The sequence below is a fragment of the Strix aluco genome, chromosome 3 (genome assembly GCF_031877795.1).
Source record: "Strix aluco isolate bStrAlu1 chromosome 3, bStrAlu1.hap1, whole genome shotgun sequence".
In the NCBI taxonomy this organism is placed as follows: Eukaryota; Metazoa; Chordata; class Aves; order Strigiformes; family Strigidae; genus Strix; species Strix aluco.
In genome coordinates this window covers 131,442,486-131,460,737 of record NC_133933.1, presented here as the reverse complement: position 1 = coordinate 131,460,737, position 18,252 = coordinate 131,442,486, and the positions used below count along the sequence as shown (strand labels likewise).

General features: G+C 55.0%; 1 protein-coding gene across 10 annotated transcripts in view; it reads right to left on the bottom strand.

The window, feature by feature from the left end:
- EFR3B (EFR3 homolog B) overlaps positions 1-18,252 on the bottom strand; it is a 56,905-nt gene that overhangs the window by 7,999 nt on the left and 30,654 nt on the right. For all 10 annotated transcript variants that reach the window (XM_074820348.1, XM_074820349.1, XM_074820351.1 and 7 more), the window contains 13 exons: positions 13,201-13,322; positions 10,350-10,499; positions 8,382-8,516; positions 7,951-8,029; positions 6,483-6,618; positions 5,836-5,997; positions 4,619-4,730; positions 2,793-2,844; positions 2,389-2,561; positions 1,649-1,724; positions 624-785; positions 178-309; positions 8-75 (listed from right to left, as the gene is read on the bottom strand). In XM_074820348.1, the coding sequence (XP_074676449.1) occupies positions 8-75; positions 178-309; positions 624-785; positions 1,649-1,724; positions 2,389-2,561; positions 2,793-2,844; positions 4,619-4,730; positions 5,836-5,997; positions 6,483-6,618; positions 7,951-8,029; positions 8,382-8,516; positions 10,350-10,499; positions 13,201-13,322 (1,559 nt within the window). The remainder of the gene's footprint in view (positions 1-7; positions 76-177; positions 310-623; positions 786-1,648; positions 1,725-2,388; positions 2,562-2,792; positions 2,845-4,618; positions 4,731-5,835; positions 5,998-6,482; positions 6,619-7,950; positions 8,030-8,381; positions 8,517-10,349; positions 10,500-13,200; positions 13,323-18,252) is intronic.

The window sequence follows — 18,252 nt, the reverse complement described above, 5'->3', positions numbered from 1 at the left end:
CTCTTACCTGGGTCTCTCCACAAACACATCTTCAGGGAGCAGATAGGGAGCTTCCTTCTGTCGCATCTGGATGACCTGCAGAAGACAAGAGCCAAGTCAACCCCCATGGGTGGCCAGAGCTGATGCCAGAGCTGCTGTGGCCAAGGTTCCAGCGCTGCCCCAGGCCCTCCCTCGCACCTCGTGGATGTGCTGGCAGAAGGTGGGCACGGTGGTGAGCTGGCTGATGAGGTTCAGGTAAGCTGCACCGAGGGCGAAGAGTGCGCAGCGGTTGTAGGCTGTCAAGTTGTCCTCGTTGATCTGGGCTATCTCCTGCAGCAGAGACACAGCTCCATGAGGCGAGGAGGGACAAGGCCCCGGGGTGGTCCCCATGCACCCCACAGCATCACCTGCCCTCCAAACATCCCGGCTTTCAGAGCTTGGGTTTGCAGCATTTCAGACGCTGGCAAAGCGATTAAGGTCTTTCCCCAGCGCATTGGTCTGGTCCCACTATGGTGGGAGAAGCTGAGAGATGGCGAGGCACTTGCACCCCGCTTCCTCAGACACCCCAACTCCCCTTCCCATCACATCCCAGCCCGCCCCACAGCACTGAGCACCAGCAGCGCACCCAGCTCCCCCCTGCCTACCTGCACGGCCAGCACCAGGCGGATGAGGTCCACCACGACCTCCTCATTAGCCAGCTCGATGCTAATGAGCATCAGCATGCTGTAGAGAGCCTCGTAGTGAGCCTGCACGTTGCTCTCCTCCTTGCATATCAGGTAGATGTGTCGGTAGAGCTGCTGGCCATGCTGTGGGGACACGGAAGGATGTGGTCACCTCCTGAGCATCCCCCTGCGAGCAACACTGCCATCAACGCAGAGAAAGAAAAGCAGCAGGGCCCAGCAAAGGAGCCTTCATCCATGCAGGAAGGAGCAGAGCTCCTCCGTTCACTGAGCAAAGGAAGAAAGCCCCAGGGAGAGAAAGCTGTGGCTATCAGGTGGTGTTTCACCATTCAATGCTGGACCATGATGGGGAAGAAGCCCTGGCTCATCCAAAAAGAGAGCCCAGAGCAGGCAAACAGCACTGGCAGCACTGAGCCCAAAGGATGTCTCTGTTGCAGAAGCATTATGGAAATTATGGCTCAGACCACAGCAGAGCATTAAAGCCCTGAGACACACTGCAGGACAGCAAGGCCATCATGGGACAGAGCAGGGCACACGCTGGCGCAAGGGAAACTCAGCTCTGGGATGGTTTTTAGTTTAGGGGCTGCATTGCTGCTCGCTGGTGTGCGCAAGGTAATAAACTGATCCCATCTTGGCCTCAAGTTAGGTCCAGAGGGGTCCGCACCACTCTGGAAGTGTTCTAAGGAGGCAGTGGGGGGAAATAAAAATAAATAAAATCGGGCAACTTTGAAAGCCACTTGATAAATAGCTTTTGGGATACCAGCACATCCTGGGGTACTCGTTCCTTGGGGCAAATAGAAGATTTAGGAGTCTAGAAAGGCTCATGCACAAAGCGCTGATGGAGATTGAATCCTGCTGGCTTTTCACAGGGACATTCCCAGGTCTAGAGGCATCACGGTACTCCGAGACTCAGTGTGACTTGGGGAAACAGAGGCCCAGTGCTCATACTGGTCCGCACAAGGACAGCTTGACCCAGACTCTGACACTACCTTCTTCATGAAGACAGTATCTTGGCGCGAGCATTTGTCCACTTTCAGCTTCAGGACCGAGATGTCGCTGATGGTGCTGCAAGGAAAGGCCAAGGGGAAGGGAAAACTCAGACACGGGAGGGAGGAGGCACAATTCCCACATGCCTGCAGAGCTGCTGGCCAGGAACGAGCCGTCTGGGAGGAACCAACAAGGGAAGCTAAAGGAGGTTTTTAACACCCATCTGAGCAGTTCAGATATTCAAGAATCCTGAGGCAAATCACTACGGGATTTCAAGGCAGTGGTGCTCAGGAGAGCGAAGGCAAGTTGACAAAGAAGGGTGCAAGTAAAATGGATTAGCAGGAGCACAGCAAACCCCAGGGAGATGTTTCCACCTGAGATTACAGTCACCTTCATCCAGGGTAACGCAGCACGGACAACACGAGTGCCCAGCAGGACTATCCATGGGGATGCATCGCAGTTGATGAACCCACTTGAGGAGGTTATTGCTCCTGCACATCCTCCTGGCACCACTGTCTAACCATGGGTGCTTTCAGCAGCGTGGTCCCACGTGTCTCTGGGCACAGCCTCTCAGAGAGACCCCCCCACCCATCCAGCTCCTAGCAGACCGCTGATCTGCAACATTAAACCACCCCAGAATTTGTACCAGATTTATTAATAATCCTGCCAGCACTCCCAGCCCAGCAGATCTCCCTCCCAAGCCCGCTCTGCAGGGTCTACAGGTCCCAGCCCTGGGACATACCTGATGGTGGAGAATTTCTGTCGGTTCCCGTGGCGATCGATGAAGCTGATGAGGATCTCGAGGACAAAGAGGCGGATCTCGGCATCCTCCATGAGGGCTGCAGAGAGCAGCCTGTCCAGGAAGGCGCTGGGAAGTGCTGTGAGCATGTTACTGCACTGGAAGCCCACAGAGACCTGCAAGCATCAAAGAAAAAGGGAGGCAAAGTGACAGTGGCACTTGGGGGGGTGTTAAAACACACCAAGAAAGAGAGGATGCAAGCAGAGAAGACTAAGTACAGCTTGAGCTCTTCCTAAAGCATCCCAGGGGAGAAGGTCCCCAAGATCAGCTTTGACATGCCAGTAGCTGGGATCCCACAGGTCTCGTAGGGGTCAGATGTTCCTACAGGGATGGTGACATGTTCATACCTGGAGAAGGGACTTCAGGAGCATTATCTGTGTCAGCCGATTCCGGTTCTCCCTGCCACAGAGAGAGGAAACAAATGGTAAAATCCAAGTGAAAACTCCTTCTATACCCAAAGGATGGAAAAGCCTCAGAAAGGGCTGCACCAGTTTCCTGAGAGTCACCACCACAAACAGCCGTGGTCTTCAGCGAATGAGCTCCAGATTTAATAGCCAGCAAAAAAGCTGCCAAAGGGATGATGAATATCAAAGCATACACCTTGCCATAGGATTCAGAAACAAGGCAGCACTTGCATCTCTGGCCAGGAGCAAGCTGAGCTCAGGACAATGAACCAACGTCTGGACATCCTAATCCCACAGTGACTCCCAAGGGACTGGCTCAGAACAGGCTCCTCACTTTTAAGCAGCTGCAGATCAGCAAGACAAAGCCCAAACCCTCCTGTTCACGGAGGTACCCCCGCTCCTCACTCCCGTCTCGCTTCTTGCAAAGCCACCATGAAGCACACTTCCACTTCTTGGGAAAAATAGGAAATCTTGAATTCTCTAGTGTCTGAACTCAGCCTTTACTAGCCCTGAGGGGACACAGGGAGCTCCTAAGGGATTTCCAGGCTGTCCCATGACACGCTGCCTACCTCTGCCCAGGGACTGAGCTACACCCCAAGCGGCAGCATCCCCATAAGCTGAACCGCTCCTCTGCGAACTCCTAGTTCACCTACACAGGGAGAGCGAGTGCCATCCTTCACACAGCGTCAGATGAGATTTAAAAACTCTCCTGGGAGGAAGCTGGAGAGCTGAGAAAGGAGCAGTGACAAACAGCCTGGCACGACCAGCTGAGAAGCGACTGCCATCCTGGGGCTATGAGCCCGATTCTGCTCCCACAGCCGGGAAAACTGCCCTGGCCAAACAGCACCCAGCACCCAGCGTGTCTCCCACCGCCTGAACCGGCACCGAACGCAGGCATCAGGAGTTACCCCTGTGCAAGCGAGGAGCAGAGCGTGTCTCCTATCAGCCAGCAAAGTCTCTCTCCCATCAGAGACAAGTGGGAAGAGCCTGACCGTACTTTGAAGATAAATATAGCATGAAAATCTGTTTGCTCCTTACCTACATGTTTCAGCACTGATACCCTCGCTCCAAATAGCTCTCATGGTCTGTTCCCACACTTCTTAAGCAATTATGTTGTTTGGGTGTTTTCCCTTCCTTCTCTTCCTCCACCGCCGGGTATAAATACCTCCTCCCGCTCAGTGTTAATAAAAGCTCGGAGGCAGCTCAGAGGGGCCACGCGCCAGCGGGGGAAGGCAGCGATGAACAGCCAGTCCCACGGAGCCACACACGAGCTTTTCAAAAGCCACGGGCAGCCCTCGCTCACCAGCGGCCACCTCACTGCCCCAAGACATCTTGAAGTCACTCCCCTGAATATTATTTTTAGTTCCTGGCTAGTTACAGATGACACCCCCAGACCGAGCTCCTGACAGCTGAATCTCTCAGTAGGTACCTGAAGAAATGCAGAGTTCAACTGCAGCACCACTGCCTGTAAACACCTTTCCCCCTTGATGCTCCGGTGTTCCAAGGGGTCCTTGTCATCACATTTGCAGGCAGCAAAGCATTTTAAACAAGGATCACACGTTGCTCGGCTTCACTTGCTCCTCAGTGGAAGCGCTCGATGCTCAACCTTTCCGATAACATCCCACTCTGTCCCCAAAGACCACCTCAAGGTGATCCCAGCACTTTCAGCTCCATGTTCAAAGCTTTACAGCCACACACAGGGGACAGGGGCAGGGAGAGCAGGGCAGGAGGGAGAATGAGGAGGGAGGGAGGAAGGCATCCATTCTCACCCAGCTTTGCCAGCCTCAATGGACTGCTGCGAGGAGGGTAGAGGCACCTTGTTCATGATGAAGACCATCACCTCAGACTGCTGGTAGGTGGGCAGCGTGCTGGCGAAGGACCCTGTGGGGACAGAAGCGAGCGGGTAGCGTGTGAAGCGCAGCCCACCGCTCGCAGAAGCGCCCAGTGCCATGGGGTTGGCCCGCCTGTCCTGCTCCAAGCCCCCGGACAGCTTTATCTTCAGACCCACACATTCAAGACCCATCAAAAAACCTCTCAGGTGGGGCAGCCCCAGGCCCAGAGGCTGAGAGATGGAAAATCCTGCCTCTAACCACTTCCTTTTTTGGGGCTGGGGCATTCCCACCCTCAGTGGCTGCAGCAGGGTGACTCCTGCCCTCTTTCACAGAATCACAGGATCATCTCTGTTGGGAAAGCCCTTGAAGCTCCTCCAGTCCAACCATGAACCTCACACTGACCGTTCCCAACTCCACCAGATCCCTCAGCGCTGGCTCAACCTTCAACCCCTCCAGGGATGGGGACTCCCCCCCTGCCCTGGGCAGCCCATTCCAACGCCCAACAACCCCTTCTGCAAAGAAATACTTCCTAAGAGCCAGTCTGACCCTGCCCTGGCGCAGCTTGAGGCCATTCCCTCTTGTCCTGGCGCTGGTTCCTTGGCTCAAGAGACTCATCCCCCCTCTCTGCATCCTCCTTTCAGGGAGTTGGAGAGGGCCATGAGGTCTCCCCTCAGCCTCCTCTTCTCCAGACTAAACCCCCCCAGTTCCCTCAGCCGCTCCCCATCACACCTGTGCTCCAGACCCTGCACCAGCTCCGTTGCCCTTCTCTGGACACGCTCGAGTCATTCAATGGCCTTTTTGGAGTGAGGGGCCCAAAACTGAACCCACTCATCGAGGGGTGGCCTCACCAGTGCCGAGCACAGGAATAAGATCCCTTCCCTGTCCCTGCTGGCCACGCTATTGCTGATATTTCTCCTCTCCTTCCCTTCCTTGGGGAAACATGATTTTTCCTGCACGCAGCAGCTCTGTCGGGGACAGCTGGGGTTGCAATGCCACCTGCCAATAACCCACCGCCACGCTTACAGTGCACTGCAACAGATAAATCTCATTTCCCATCACTCATTTAGGACGAGGGTGACTTTGTTTCACCCTGAATAATCCTGTAGATACACAAGGCAGAAACCCAGCGCGCAGGGCAGCACGGAACACCCCACCTATGGTTTTAATGACGGCCTCCTGGAACATCCTCTCCTCGTGCTCCTTGATGATCTTGGTGCTGACGCCGACGGCGCAGTCGTAGCTCCCCGTCAGCGCGTAGTCGATGCTGAGCCGCAGCTGCCTCAGCAGTGTGTTAAACACCTCCAGCACCGTGGGGCCTGCGGTGGTGAGAGGGAAGAGATGGTGGAACATCGCAGGAGTTTTCCCCGTGGAGATGGAGGCTGTAGTTTCCCCCAGCACAATGTGGTTTGTACCTCCCACCAACCCTGTAAGCCGGTTTGGCCCGACACACAGTGACTTTTAACCCTGAAATGTCCTTCCAGGAGCACCATTGTCTCGGCATATTCACAGCAAGTGCCTGAAAAATCCCTCTGCCCCCTGCCACGAAGGCAAAGGCAGGCATTGCATTCAGCCCTCTAGGTTTAGGTCGCTGCACGTGGGCATGGGGGTTGCGCTTGGGAGCGCTGAAATGGCACAGAACAGACCCCCAGCACCCCAACATGCTCCGGGCTGGATCCCCCATCACCAGGCTCACGCTTGGGTACATGCCAGAGCCCGACCCAAACCTCCAGCACCTCTTCCCCATTCCCACGGCAATAAAAGGGTGATGAGATGGATGGAGAGGAGAAATTTATCTGCTTACCAACAGATCCAGAGGCTGCGATCACCGCTGCCTCCGAGAGGACCTCCACGATGCCCGCACGCACGGTGGCCGCGCTCTTGCTGTTGGCATCCAGGTGCCCCAGGAGCTGCTGGATCACGAGATGGGAGTGCTGCGGCTGGAAAGGGAGCAGGAATGTCAGCACGAGGTGACAGCCTGTTTCTGTAACTCACCCAGCTACCGGGGACGAATCCTGCACATGTGCCCAGCTGCACCGATTCCTGGCAGGCTCTTTCCAAGACAGCTCCAGATGCAAAATGAGAGGAGGCACCTGGGGGAAGCCTGTTTTACATGACTGAGCAAGAGCTTGGAGCAATTTGCACAGGAAAAACAATCTAAAGAGCTGTACAGATCTAAGGAAATTGTGACAATTAATCCTGGGGATTTCAGGGAGAAAGGATTTGATTTTTTCCAGGGTTTCCCAAACACATCTATACTTCAAAAGGGTCCTGCTGACTTATCGTGACCTTACACTTCCAATGTGCATTAACAGGATTTTATAAAATCTAGTAGAATGGTTTTAGGCAGTTTACAGGATTAAAAACAAGAAATGAGAGCAAGGGGCAGTGATCTGCTTTTCCCTGTAAGAGTTCTCCAAGCAGAGCCACGGTTTGGCTGAGTCCTAAAGTGAAGCAAACTCCCAAAGGGGTGAAGTGGGGCAGCAGGTCTGGTCAGCCCCAGCAGAGTGGGAGCAGGGTGGGGAAGGCAGCACCATGCCCAAGAGCATGCAGACACCCAGGTGAACAGAGTTTCAGCGAGTTCCACATGGAAAAAGAAAGGATGGACTTTTTTCTATCACTTTGGGGGTTACCTAAACTGCATTTCCATGGCCCCCCCAGTCGGAAGGGAAGGGCCTGGCAGGGTCTGTCTCTGAGCAGCCCCACATCTAAGGAGGGGGATGTTGTATTGAAATGCCTGGTTTGCCCAGGGGCATGTTTCACCCCAGACAGCCCCTCTCCTTTTCTACAGGGACGAGGAGCTTGGGCTGATTCACATTGCAGCGATCTGGAAAGAGGCAGCTTTCCATCGGAGCCCAACTGCTTCCTGTGGAGCGTTTCACAGCAGGTCGCTAGCCCGACTGATTCAGCAGGGTTTTGCTTTCTGCTGAGAGGGAGGGAAATCGCTCCCGGGACGGAGGTACAAGCTCCATGAGCAGCATTGTAAAACACACACGGCTGGCATGCAGCCAGCTAACCCCGAGCAGATATTTCCCCTCATACCTGCGGGGCCACCAGCCCACACCCGGATCGTGCCCTGTCTCCGGCCCATTTTGGGGCACGCTCGGTGGCCAAGCTCCTGGCGAACGCTCCGACTCGGCGCTGCCGGGATGCAGCAATGCGGCGGCGGCGGCTCTGACTCAGCCCAGGCATGGAGGCAGACACAGGCACTCCCCAGCACACATGTGTGTCCCCAAATGGTGTCATGGGCCAGAGTCTCCCCAGCTCCTCACCTGGATCGAGTACATGATGATCCTGAAGCAGCAAGTTGCAAAGATCTTCGGCTCCCAGAGAGAGTGGTTATCCAGGTGGCTGGGGAAGAGATGGAAGCGGAGGAGAAAGTAAATGTCGGTCCCCCCAAACCCTACAGGGGTGCAGAGCAGCACCAAGCACCTGGGATGGCCTGAAGCAGCAGGGAGCAAACGCTGCAGGGGAGGGCAGGGACACAAACTCCTCTCCAGGGTGACTTTTCTCCACGCCAGGTATCTATCCCACTCCATCTTCCTCATTGTATCCAAAAATGAGAGCTCAGCCTGAAAGCCAGTCCCCATCTCCAGTACCGTGACGAGAGGAGCCCACGCCTTCACCCCAGCTCTGGCCCGCATCGGCCATTTCCCCGTGCCTCAGTTTCCCTTGTGCCAAAGGTGAGGGATGCACGACTTACATGAGGACAGGTTTGATGGCGTTCTTGATGTTGCCGTACGCCGCTCGGCCCAGCAGCTCCCGCAGACACCTTTCCGCCAGCTCCGTAGGACTCTCCTTCTCCTTCTCGGTGGCTTGCAGCGGGGAGGGGGAGCGGCTGTGAAAGCAGAGGAGGGTGATGAGAGAGGCGCTGAGTGTGCGGCAGCAGTGGGGGAGAAGAGGCACAGAACCTGGCCAGGGAGGGTTGGAGCAAAACAGTCGCAGCATCTGCCTGCATCCCGTGCGGCACAGGTCCGTGAGCTACCATTCACACGGCCCGCAGCCACCCTGCAGCAGCCAAATGTCACCCCACCAGGCAGACGGGGTAACTCCATCCCAGCAGAGCCCAGCGATCAAGCGCTGCTGGATTTGAGCCAGATCAGAGAGCAGCACGGGTGCATGGCTTGCGGAGAAGGGGGATGTGCCAGGCTGGCCCTGCTTGCAGCGCCAGGCTGTGCCAGGCAGCAGGGACAGCCCCCATGTCCCTGGGACGGGGAGGATGATCCTGGTTCTCAGTGCTGGAGGGGGAAGGATCTTATCGGAGGATAACATCCTCCCAGGGTGGACACAGCCTCTCAGGGGAGGAAGAGCAAAGCGGTCACAGCCTGGCACAAGTCACTCTGAACATGCACACCCCAAAGATCATCCCCTTATTCCACACTTGGGCTCGTCTGGCATCACACAAACACCATGAGTGCTTTTATCACCTCGATGCTTCAGTTTACAAGGAAAAGAGAAAAAGGCATCTGGCCAGAAGCCAAATTCTCAAGGCTGATACATCTCACTTAACCTTCAAAAGGAAAATCCCAGGAGGAATTCATGCCTGCTTCTCTGCTCCCGCTTCTCAGCTAAGCAAATCCCCTTCAAACACCCAGCTGGTGGTGAGAACGCAGACGGTGGGGGGTTGATGCCACAAGAATGGAGGGTCAGCAAGCAAAGCCACATTTTAGTTCCTAAGATTCCCTGTGCCTAGCTTTAAAATATCTCCTTCGGTAGCATTTAAGCAGGAATCCCTTGCTGAAAAGGCAGCTCAGAGCCTTTGCAGAGAGCTCTCTGCTCCACAGGAGCCACGGTACGCAGCAGCAGTCGGGATAGCGATAACCTTCACAGCGCAGGTGACACGCAGAGCTCCTGCCACCTGCTACATCCCCAGTGAGGGACTCGTAGTGTGCCCAGGTGGCCAAGAAAGCCAACGGCATCCTGGCTTGTGTTAGAAATAGTGTGGCCAGCAGAAGCAGGGAGGTGATAGTCCCCCTGTGCTCTGCACTGGTGAGGCCGCACCTGGAGTGTTGTGTCCAGTTTTGGGCACCTCAATCCGAGAGAGATCTCGAGGGGCTGGAGCGAGGGCAGAGGAGGGCAACGAGCCTGGGAAGGGCCTGGAGAATAAATCCTGTGAGGAGCGATGGAAGGAGCTGGGACTGTTCAGTGTGAGGAGGAGAAGGCTGAGGGGAGACCTCATCACTCTCTACAGCTCCCTGAAAGGACATTGTAGAGAGGTTGGTGCTGGTCTCTTCTCCCAGGGAATTAGTGACAGAACAAGAGGGAACGGCTTTAAACTGCAACAGGGGAGGTTCAGACTGGGCATGAGGAGAAAATGTTTCCCAGCAAGAGTGGTCAGAGAGTGGAATAGGCTGCCCAGGGAGGGGGTGGAGTCCCCATCCCTGGGTGTGTTTAAGGGCCGTTTGGATGAGCTGTGGGGGGATGTGGGGTAGGGGAGAACTTTGTAGAGTCAGGCTGAGGGTTGGACTCGATGATCCTGAGGGGCTTTTCCAACCTGAATGATTCTGTGATTCTGTTTCCTCTCTGCCCACTCTGTCCATTTTCCATGAGCTGCAGGCACAAATCAGCCTGCAACACACCTCTGCCCTGCAAAACCTTGGCATTTAAAGCAGCCCCGGGGCCCCAAAGCCACTGGTGGAGAAGGTGAGTGGTGGCAGCAGCAAGCACTCACCTTTCAGCCTCCTCCACATGCTGTAAGTTGAAGAGCAGCGAGGGCACGATTTTGTCCATGTGCTGTGGGTCCCAGATGTTGGCTTGGAGTTCGTCATTCACCGTCTTCCTCACTACTCCTTGCAGGCCTTTGATGCCGGACATCCGGATCCTGGGGAACAAATTGACACCAAAACGGTACATATCTATATAGCATATGTGATTTTACATTTATATACACATATATACACGAGTGAAACTGCAAGAAGTTGGAGAGAAGACACTGATTTCTGTGCGGCTGGAGGGGGTCATGCAGGCAATGTCCCAGTTACAGAATCACAGAGCAGTTTGGGGGGGAAGGGACTTTCAAGATCATCCAGTTCCAGCCCCCTGCCCCAGGCAGGGACACCTTCCACTAGCCCAGGTTGCCCAAAACCCCGTCCAACCTGGCCTTGAACCCTTCCAGGGAGGGGGCAGCCACAGCTTCTCTGGGCAACCTGTGCCAGGGCCTCACCCCCCTCACAGGGAAGAATTTCTGCCTTAGATCTCATCTAAATCTCCCTTCCGTCAGTTTAAAACCTTTCCCCCTTGTCCTATCCCTCCCCCCTGATCAAGAGTCCCTCCTCCCTTTCCTGTAGCCCCTTTCAGTTCTGGGAGGCTGCTCTAAGGTCTCCCCAGCTGAACCCCCCCAACTCTCTCAGCCTGTCCTCACAGGGGGGTGCTCCAGCCCCCCGAGCATCTTCGTGGCCTCCTCTGGCCCCACTCGAGCAGGTCAGTGTCCTTCTGCTGTTGGTGCCCCCAGAGCTGGACCCAGCACTGCAGGGGGGTCTCCCAAGAGCGGAGCAGAGGGGGAGAATCCCCGCCCCCGCCCCTCGCCCTGCTGCCCACACTGCTCTGGGTGCAGCCCAGCACACGGGTGGCTTTCTGGCTGGGTCACATTGAGCTTCTCATCAACCAAGACCCCCAAGTTCTTCTCCTCAGGGCTGCTCTCAATCCCAGCCCCAGGCCTGGTATACTCCAGGGCAATCCTCCTGCCTCACATCCCTGAGCGATATGGCCAGGGAAGGCTTTGAAAATCATCCTGGCAGCAGCAGCTGGCTCCCATCCAGGAGGCCCCAGGGCCAGCAGCAGCCACACATCTCCACAGCATGTACTTTCCAAGACGGAGAGGTGGCACCGGTGATTCTGACCTCTCTGAAGGACTGGTTTTGGCCCTGGGAAGTCTCCTTTCTTCGGCTGGGGCATGCATGGAGGGTTTTCCCATTTCCCCCATTCCCAGCAGCGACAGAGCCGAGCTGCACCCACGGGGATGCTCGATGCTAGGGAAACCTGGGTGCTTTTTGTCACCTACGTCCCTTCTGAGCCCAAAGATCCTGCCTCTGCTCTAGTCAATAAAGTCATCAATAAAAATTTCACTACACAGCAAGATTCACAGGTCTGAAACCAGACCCTCAACACCCACTGCTAATGCCCGAGAAAGATAGCAGGTGCTTATCTGCAGAAATCAATGCATTAAATAACCTGCTCTGAGGTCTCTCTCACACATTCAGCAGATCTAATCAAGGCAATAATCTGACCGAGACACAATTCTTGAGGAAGAAGGAGCTTTGACCCAGACCAAGGGCCCAGGAAAGCAGTGCACTCCTTTTTAATTACAGAAGCTGCAGAATTTCTCTCTCCCAGTCTCCGATGCAATTTAGCCAGTGTCACTGGTGGCCTGAAGGTTAAGTGAAAATAATGAGTCTTCCACATTGTTTCCTTATTAAGAAAAAAAACCAACCTGTGAGTCTGCAGTGTTAAAAGGAGGCAAGCCTGGCCCTTGGAAACAAGCCTCCATGAGGAGCAGCAAAACTCAGGGGTTAACCCCTCCGCAGGGCAGCCGGTCCCTGGTACAGCAGCTCTGGGAACGGCATCAACACGATGTGCTCAAATGCTGCCTGACATCAGGGCTCTACTTAAAACTTGTCTCTGGCAGCAGTGGCCTCCTGCCCAGAGCTTCTCAGCGAGAGCCACAGGTGCCTCGCGGGGACATTTCAAGTGCCAGGTCTTTTTAAATACACTACCGCCAGGCCTGGCCTTGGCAGCAGTAAGCAACATTAATCTGTCTGCTTTAGCCGTAATTAATCCCCCCGGGGTACATTTCCCATCACAACAAAGCAAGTCAGTCCTCAACGCTGTCTAGAGAGATGTAACCCCCTTTAAATGTGGAAAATAACAGACTGCATGGCTGCAGGAGGCAGTTTTGGAGCGAATATTTTTTCTGCTAAGAGTGGGGGGGCCCTCTTCCCATCATCATCCTCCTTTCTTTAGGGGCCAGGATAACTTCCTTACCTCCTGCTCTGAGCTCCAGCTGTCTGCAGGCTGTGGCCCTGGAGCAAAGGTGAGAAATGCTTAAAGATGCCAGAGGCAGCCCTGGGACTGCAGGTGTTACCTGCTGACATTTTGGCCAAAGAAAAGATGCTGAAAGCCTGACGGCAGGTTTGTCCCTTGTCCTGTCATCGGCCACTGTCATGGTCATGCTGCCCTGCTCTCAGGCCAGCAAATGCAAATCAACTTCTCTCTCACATGTGTAATACTGCACACAACATCCCCCGCAGCAACAGAGGTTGGACGTGGGCTGCGCTGTGTTTTCTAGGCTCCTGTTTCCTCCTCCCTTACAGTCAGCAGGTTTTAATGCTTGAAAAAATAAGAGAGGGTAGAGAAGAGCAGCCCGAGTGCCTCCAGCTCTGAGGAATCACCGTGCACCTCCATCACAGCACAAAGCAGTCGATCTGTACAGCCTGCATCCAACCTGGCCCCAAAAGCCAGCGCTTCTCCAGGAAAAGCAGAGCCTGGGGGCACAGGGGAGCCCCCCACGCGTTCATGGCACTCACTTCGTCCGGATGTCGAGGTCATCGTGGCTGGAGTGGCACATCTCACTGAAGCGGGAGACAAAGAAGTCGTAGCTGCGGTGATAAGACGGGGTGTCCTCTTCGATGTTGGCAAACTTGACGAACTGGGAGAGAAGAAAATGGGCATGACAACAGAAAATATTCTCAAAATTCCTCTCCAAACCAGCAAAACATCTGTGGGCTTCAGCAGTGTAACACAGGGCTCTTCACTACAGCAGCTCGGTGTGTGCTCGGGATGACAAGTCAGGCTGCCCAGCTGCACCCAGGACACGGGGTCCCCACGCAGGAACGTGCCACTGCACAGCCCCACCGAGCTCCAGCAGCACCCAGGCCCGGTTGTGGATGCTGCAAACCCCACCACAAGCCCCAGTGGTCCCTGTAAAGGGCATTTAGGGGTGCAGCTCTGAGTTAGGGATCCCTCACATGCAGCACACACTAGTAACAGGAGCTAAATTTTCTCCCAGCTTTTTTCCATCCTCCCAGACGGCGCAAAACCTGGCCAACATTTCCCAAATGCTGCTGTAGGGTTGAAAACAGCCTTGGAAATGCCAGTGGAGAAACCAACTGCAAGTGGGTTTTTAACCACATCCCAGATCTTGCCCGCAGCACCCAGCAGCACGAGGTCCCATCGCTCCCTTCCAGCGTGGCCACCCCAACAGGCACGGAGCTTGCCAGGAATGCCAGCTGACCAGCAGATCTGGTTTTTAAGCTTTCAGGGAGAGAATTAAGGAGGACGGGACAATTAAGGAGGAAGAAAGGATAAACGTGTTTTCAAGCTTTCCTCATGAATTCCAACACTTATTCATGAAAAAATGTGAACAAATGTCAGGCAGGAAAGGGGAACCTCAACTCTTCCAGTCATTCTGAGAGGGGTAGCTTTAAAAGAGGAAAAAATAAATTAAATAAAACCTCAATAGCACAAGAGCTGCCACAAAATCCAAGGCATCAGCTCCTGGCTGGAACACACAGAGCATTCAGCCTGTATCCACCCAACTGCTCCTGGTGCTGCGAACGGACAAGGTTTATGCTCGGCCTGGGACAAGCATCATACTACCAAGTCCCTGTGCTTTATCCTCCCACTCAGAGCAAGGGCATAAGCAGCTGCTTGCCAAGATTTTAGACAGAGAAATCTGCTGGCTGCTTTTGTGCTCCTGCGCTGCACTCGCTTCGGCACGCTGGGAAAGCTGAGGCCGTTTGCACGGGCATGCGGTGAAGGGAGAGGATGTTCCCTGTTCAAGCGATCCCCCAAACCACCCCCCACTGTTAACTGCTACCCAGGAGAACTGGGAGAGCCACGATGCAGTGTCAACGGCGGCGCAGCCCCTTGCTGAGTGACACAAAGCTCTGCGGTCGCACCGAGCGACCCCACATCATTCGGGCAAACCATCCTGGGCCAAGGCATCAAGACTGCTGGGTTCCTCTTCCAGCTGGGAGGACCTAACCTACCTCTCCAAGGGGTTCCTTGTCCACCCAACATTTCTTAGGGTGCTCAGCACCCTCTGAAGATGCCATGCTGCACGGGAGCTCCTGCTTTACCCCAATCCTATCCGCCGGCTTTTCTTATTTCTTGCTTTCTGCATTTCCTGGCATCCAGCCCTGCAAGGAAAGCAGCACACCGGTGCCCTTCCACAGCTGGCAAAGCCAGCCCGCCCGTCCCAGCGCATCACACAGGCACTGATTAGCATGCACCCGCTGCGCCGGGCTATTAATAACGTCAGCTGCAAAGGCTGGCTCTGCGCAAGCAAAGGAGACGGCTCAGCCCCATCAGGAACTGTTCCCAGAGTGCAGGGACTGGCTCCAACTGATAAACTCCTCTTACTCACCAGAAAAATGCAGGGCTGTTATGTAAGAAACCTCTGTACCAGGCAGCACACAAAGTGGGTTTTTTAAGCTCATGGCAACTCCACGTGCCGCCGGAGGCGAGGGCAGGATGCAGAGTGAGGAGCAGTAACGGGGCTCCCCGCGGCAGCTCCCGGAGAGCCATCCCAAGCGACCGGGGCCAGGAAGCCTCGTGAAATAAAAGAAGGAAACAGCTTCTCTGCAGCCAGTACCTGCAGGTATCAATCCCACAGCCACGTGGAGGATGGCAGCTCATTCTGTGTCATCAGGCAACCAAACAGGACCACCTCATTCAGTATTCTCCACCTCATTCAGTATTCTGAAGCCATCAAGGCCCCAGGGATTGCCAGCCCACCCATCCACACCAGCAGCACCCGTGGTTCAGCTCCCTGTCCCGAGGGCAGCCTCCCAGCCGGCTGCCAGGCACAGCAAGCCCTGCCCACCTCTGTCCTCAGGAGGGACAGGCACCCCTGGGTGCTGCCACCATGCCCGGTGACACTGGATGTGGCACAGCATTCACATCTGCCAACAACTGGAGGCAGATGCCCTCTCTGCATCCATTTTTAGCCTGCAGCCTCCATCAGGGCCAAAACTTGTAAAAAAGCAGACAAGAACAGAAAAAAAATCAGCCTCAAAGCCTCTCCCTCCTCCATCTATGGGACATTTTTAGGACTATGCAACTTGCTCACAGACTATTGCATTTTTCCAGGACTTGGCTGCCCCTACAAGAATGCAGCAGTTATGGGAGATGCCCACCACGGTCCCACTGCCAACCTGTGCCCAACGGCAAAAAGCAGCACCAGGACACATGGAAATGACCCAGCGAGAGCTGGACCAGCAGGAAAGGAGGCATCAATTCTTCAGGGAAAGCGACTTATTTTCACTAACGGGCACCCCATCTCAGCTGAAACGCTGCTCTGCAGCTTCATGCCATATTTCCACTGAGAAAACAGTTTAAAACACTGAAATGAAACACTCTTTCTGCTGTGGTTTGAAGGGGTGCGGGGCTACGCAGCTTGGGGTTCCCATACGTGAAGACAACAAGCTCCAACTGAAACACGGCTGGGATGAGCCCAGAGCAAGCGCAGGGGAAATGCGAGGAGCGTGGCTGCCTTGGAGAAGATAAACAACGGCTGGGAAGGGATAACACTGCCACCTATAAATACATCAGACATAAATACATCAGAAGAGGAACATTAAGGCGGGGGAAGAGCTGTTTAAATGAAAGATCAATGTTGGTTCGAAGAAAAATAAAATGGGAATGACATCGAGCTGGAAATCAGATGGTTCCTACCCAAAGTGGGGAGGTTGCCCAGCAGCCTCCTAACAAGGATGAGAAACCAAAGTGGATTTGAGCTGCAGCTCCATATGTTTACCCCAGGGATTATAGGATGGGGTTATAGCGATCACAGGACGCTGGATTTTTGCTGCCGCCTCCAGCGCTGCGGCCCTCGGGATCAGCCCCTCCGAAGCGCGACACCTTGGCTCTCTGCGCGAGGAGGGAGACGTGTCTCAGGCGAGATTTCACGCCGCGGAGAATGACTCACTTGGAGCAGGTTTCTATAAACAACCTCCTCCCGCCTTTGCCATCAGCTCCGTTATTGTGAAGATTGCTTGAGACAGCACCCTCTAATTAAGCACGAGCCTGAGGCACATTCCTCATTAGCAGATATAGGAAGAAGCGTCTCATTATCATTACTCACTTTTCTATAGAAGCCTACGAGTTTTCTGTGCTATTTGCCCTCTGAATGCTGCCACGCTTGAGAAGGAATAAAAAAAAAAAAAAAAGCAGCATCGCTAAACCATCATTCCTGAGCTGGACACCTCATTAGAACACCCGCTCCTCATTCCTGACAACAGCGCAGCAGCGCTAAGGAAACATCTATCCATGGTCCAGGACCATCTCTCCTCTCCAAATCACAGAATCATTCAGGTTGGAAAAGCCCCTTGGGATCATCGAGTCCAACCCTCAGCCCGACTCTACAAAGTTCTCCCCTACACCACATCCCCCAACAGCTCATCCAAACGGCCCTTAAACACACCCAGGGATGGGGACTCCACCCCCTCCCTGGGCAGCCTATTCCACTGTCTCCATGGCTGCCTGAACACGGGAGGTTTGCTCCGCCGGGGCAGGGAACATGAGGCAGAGCTCTGTTTGCTTTGACTCGATGCCTCCCACTCGAGGATGTCTGTGGTGGGGCCAGTTCGCCGAAGCCTCTGCTGTGGCATCGGGAGCCCCTGCAAGCGAGGGCTGTTCCCTCCCCGTTTCCACGCTGGCAGCTGCCCTTGAGGCGCAGCTCCACGCCACGTGCCAGTGGCCCCCCTGATTCAGGGCTCCGCTCAGGCCCCGAGATGGAGTGGCCACGGATAGGGAGAGGCTGGCTGAGCTGAGCTTTAAACCCTCTCTCCACCCCAGGTTCCTCCAGACCATGGAACAACCCCTGCCTTTCCCGAACAGCTCAAGGGGTGGGCAAGGGGATATCGGGTGTGCTTGCAGGCAGGGCTGCACCGCAACACAACATGCTTTCTTCACAAGAGACCCAGCTGCTTGCCATTGGGATGGATCCAGGCAGCTCCGGCACATCTCAAGAGGTTTGGATAGCAAGTGGCACCTCTCCGGTCTCCCATGGAGCTTGGGCCACCCTTGGGCAGAGGGATGTGGGTGCAGAGACCCCGCTCGCAGAGCAAGGGGCTTTCACAGGCAGCCCCTGCAGCATCCCCGGGGCTTAGGGCGGCGTCCCTGCACCGAAACGCCACGGTAAGCTGTTGTCAGCAGTGGGTTTCAACCGAGGGATCAATCCTCCCACTTCTCCAAGGGCTGTGGATTAACATGTGATGGGGAGGCTCACATCGTTTTCACCTGGGCACAATTAGCTGCGAGGGAGAACCGGGTGTGGAAGGTCTCTGCTCCTGCCCACACCTCAGCAGAGGCATTTACAACCCCGCGTCTGGGGCCGTGGAGGAGAGAAGCATCACGAGACGCAGCACTACCCTGTCCAGGGGGCATCAGCAGAAACATTAATACCATCCCTCTCCCCATCACACGCGGTAAAGAATTTAAGCTCAGGGCTGAGCTGGCTCTGTGTTTCCCAGGCGCTTGAGAAAGCATCTACCCAGCCCATCCTCCTGCCCACAGGATGATCAGCTCCCTCTAAACCCCCATCTTAAAAAACAGCAAGGAGAGATGCTGCTTGT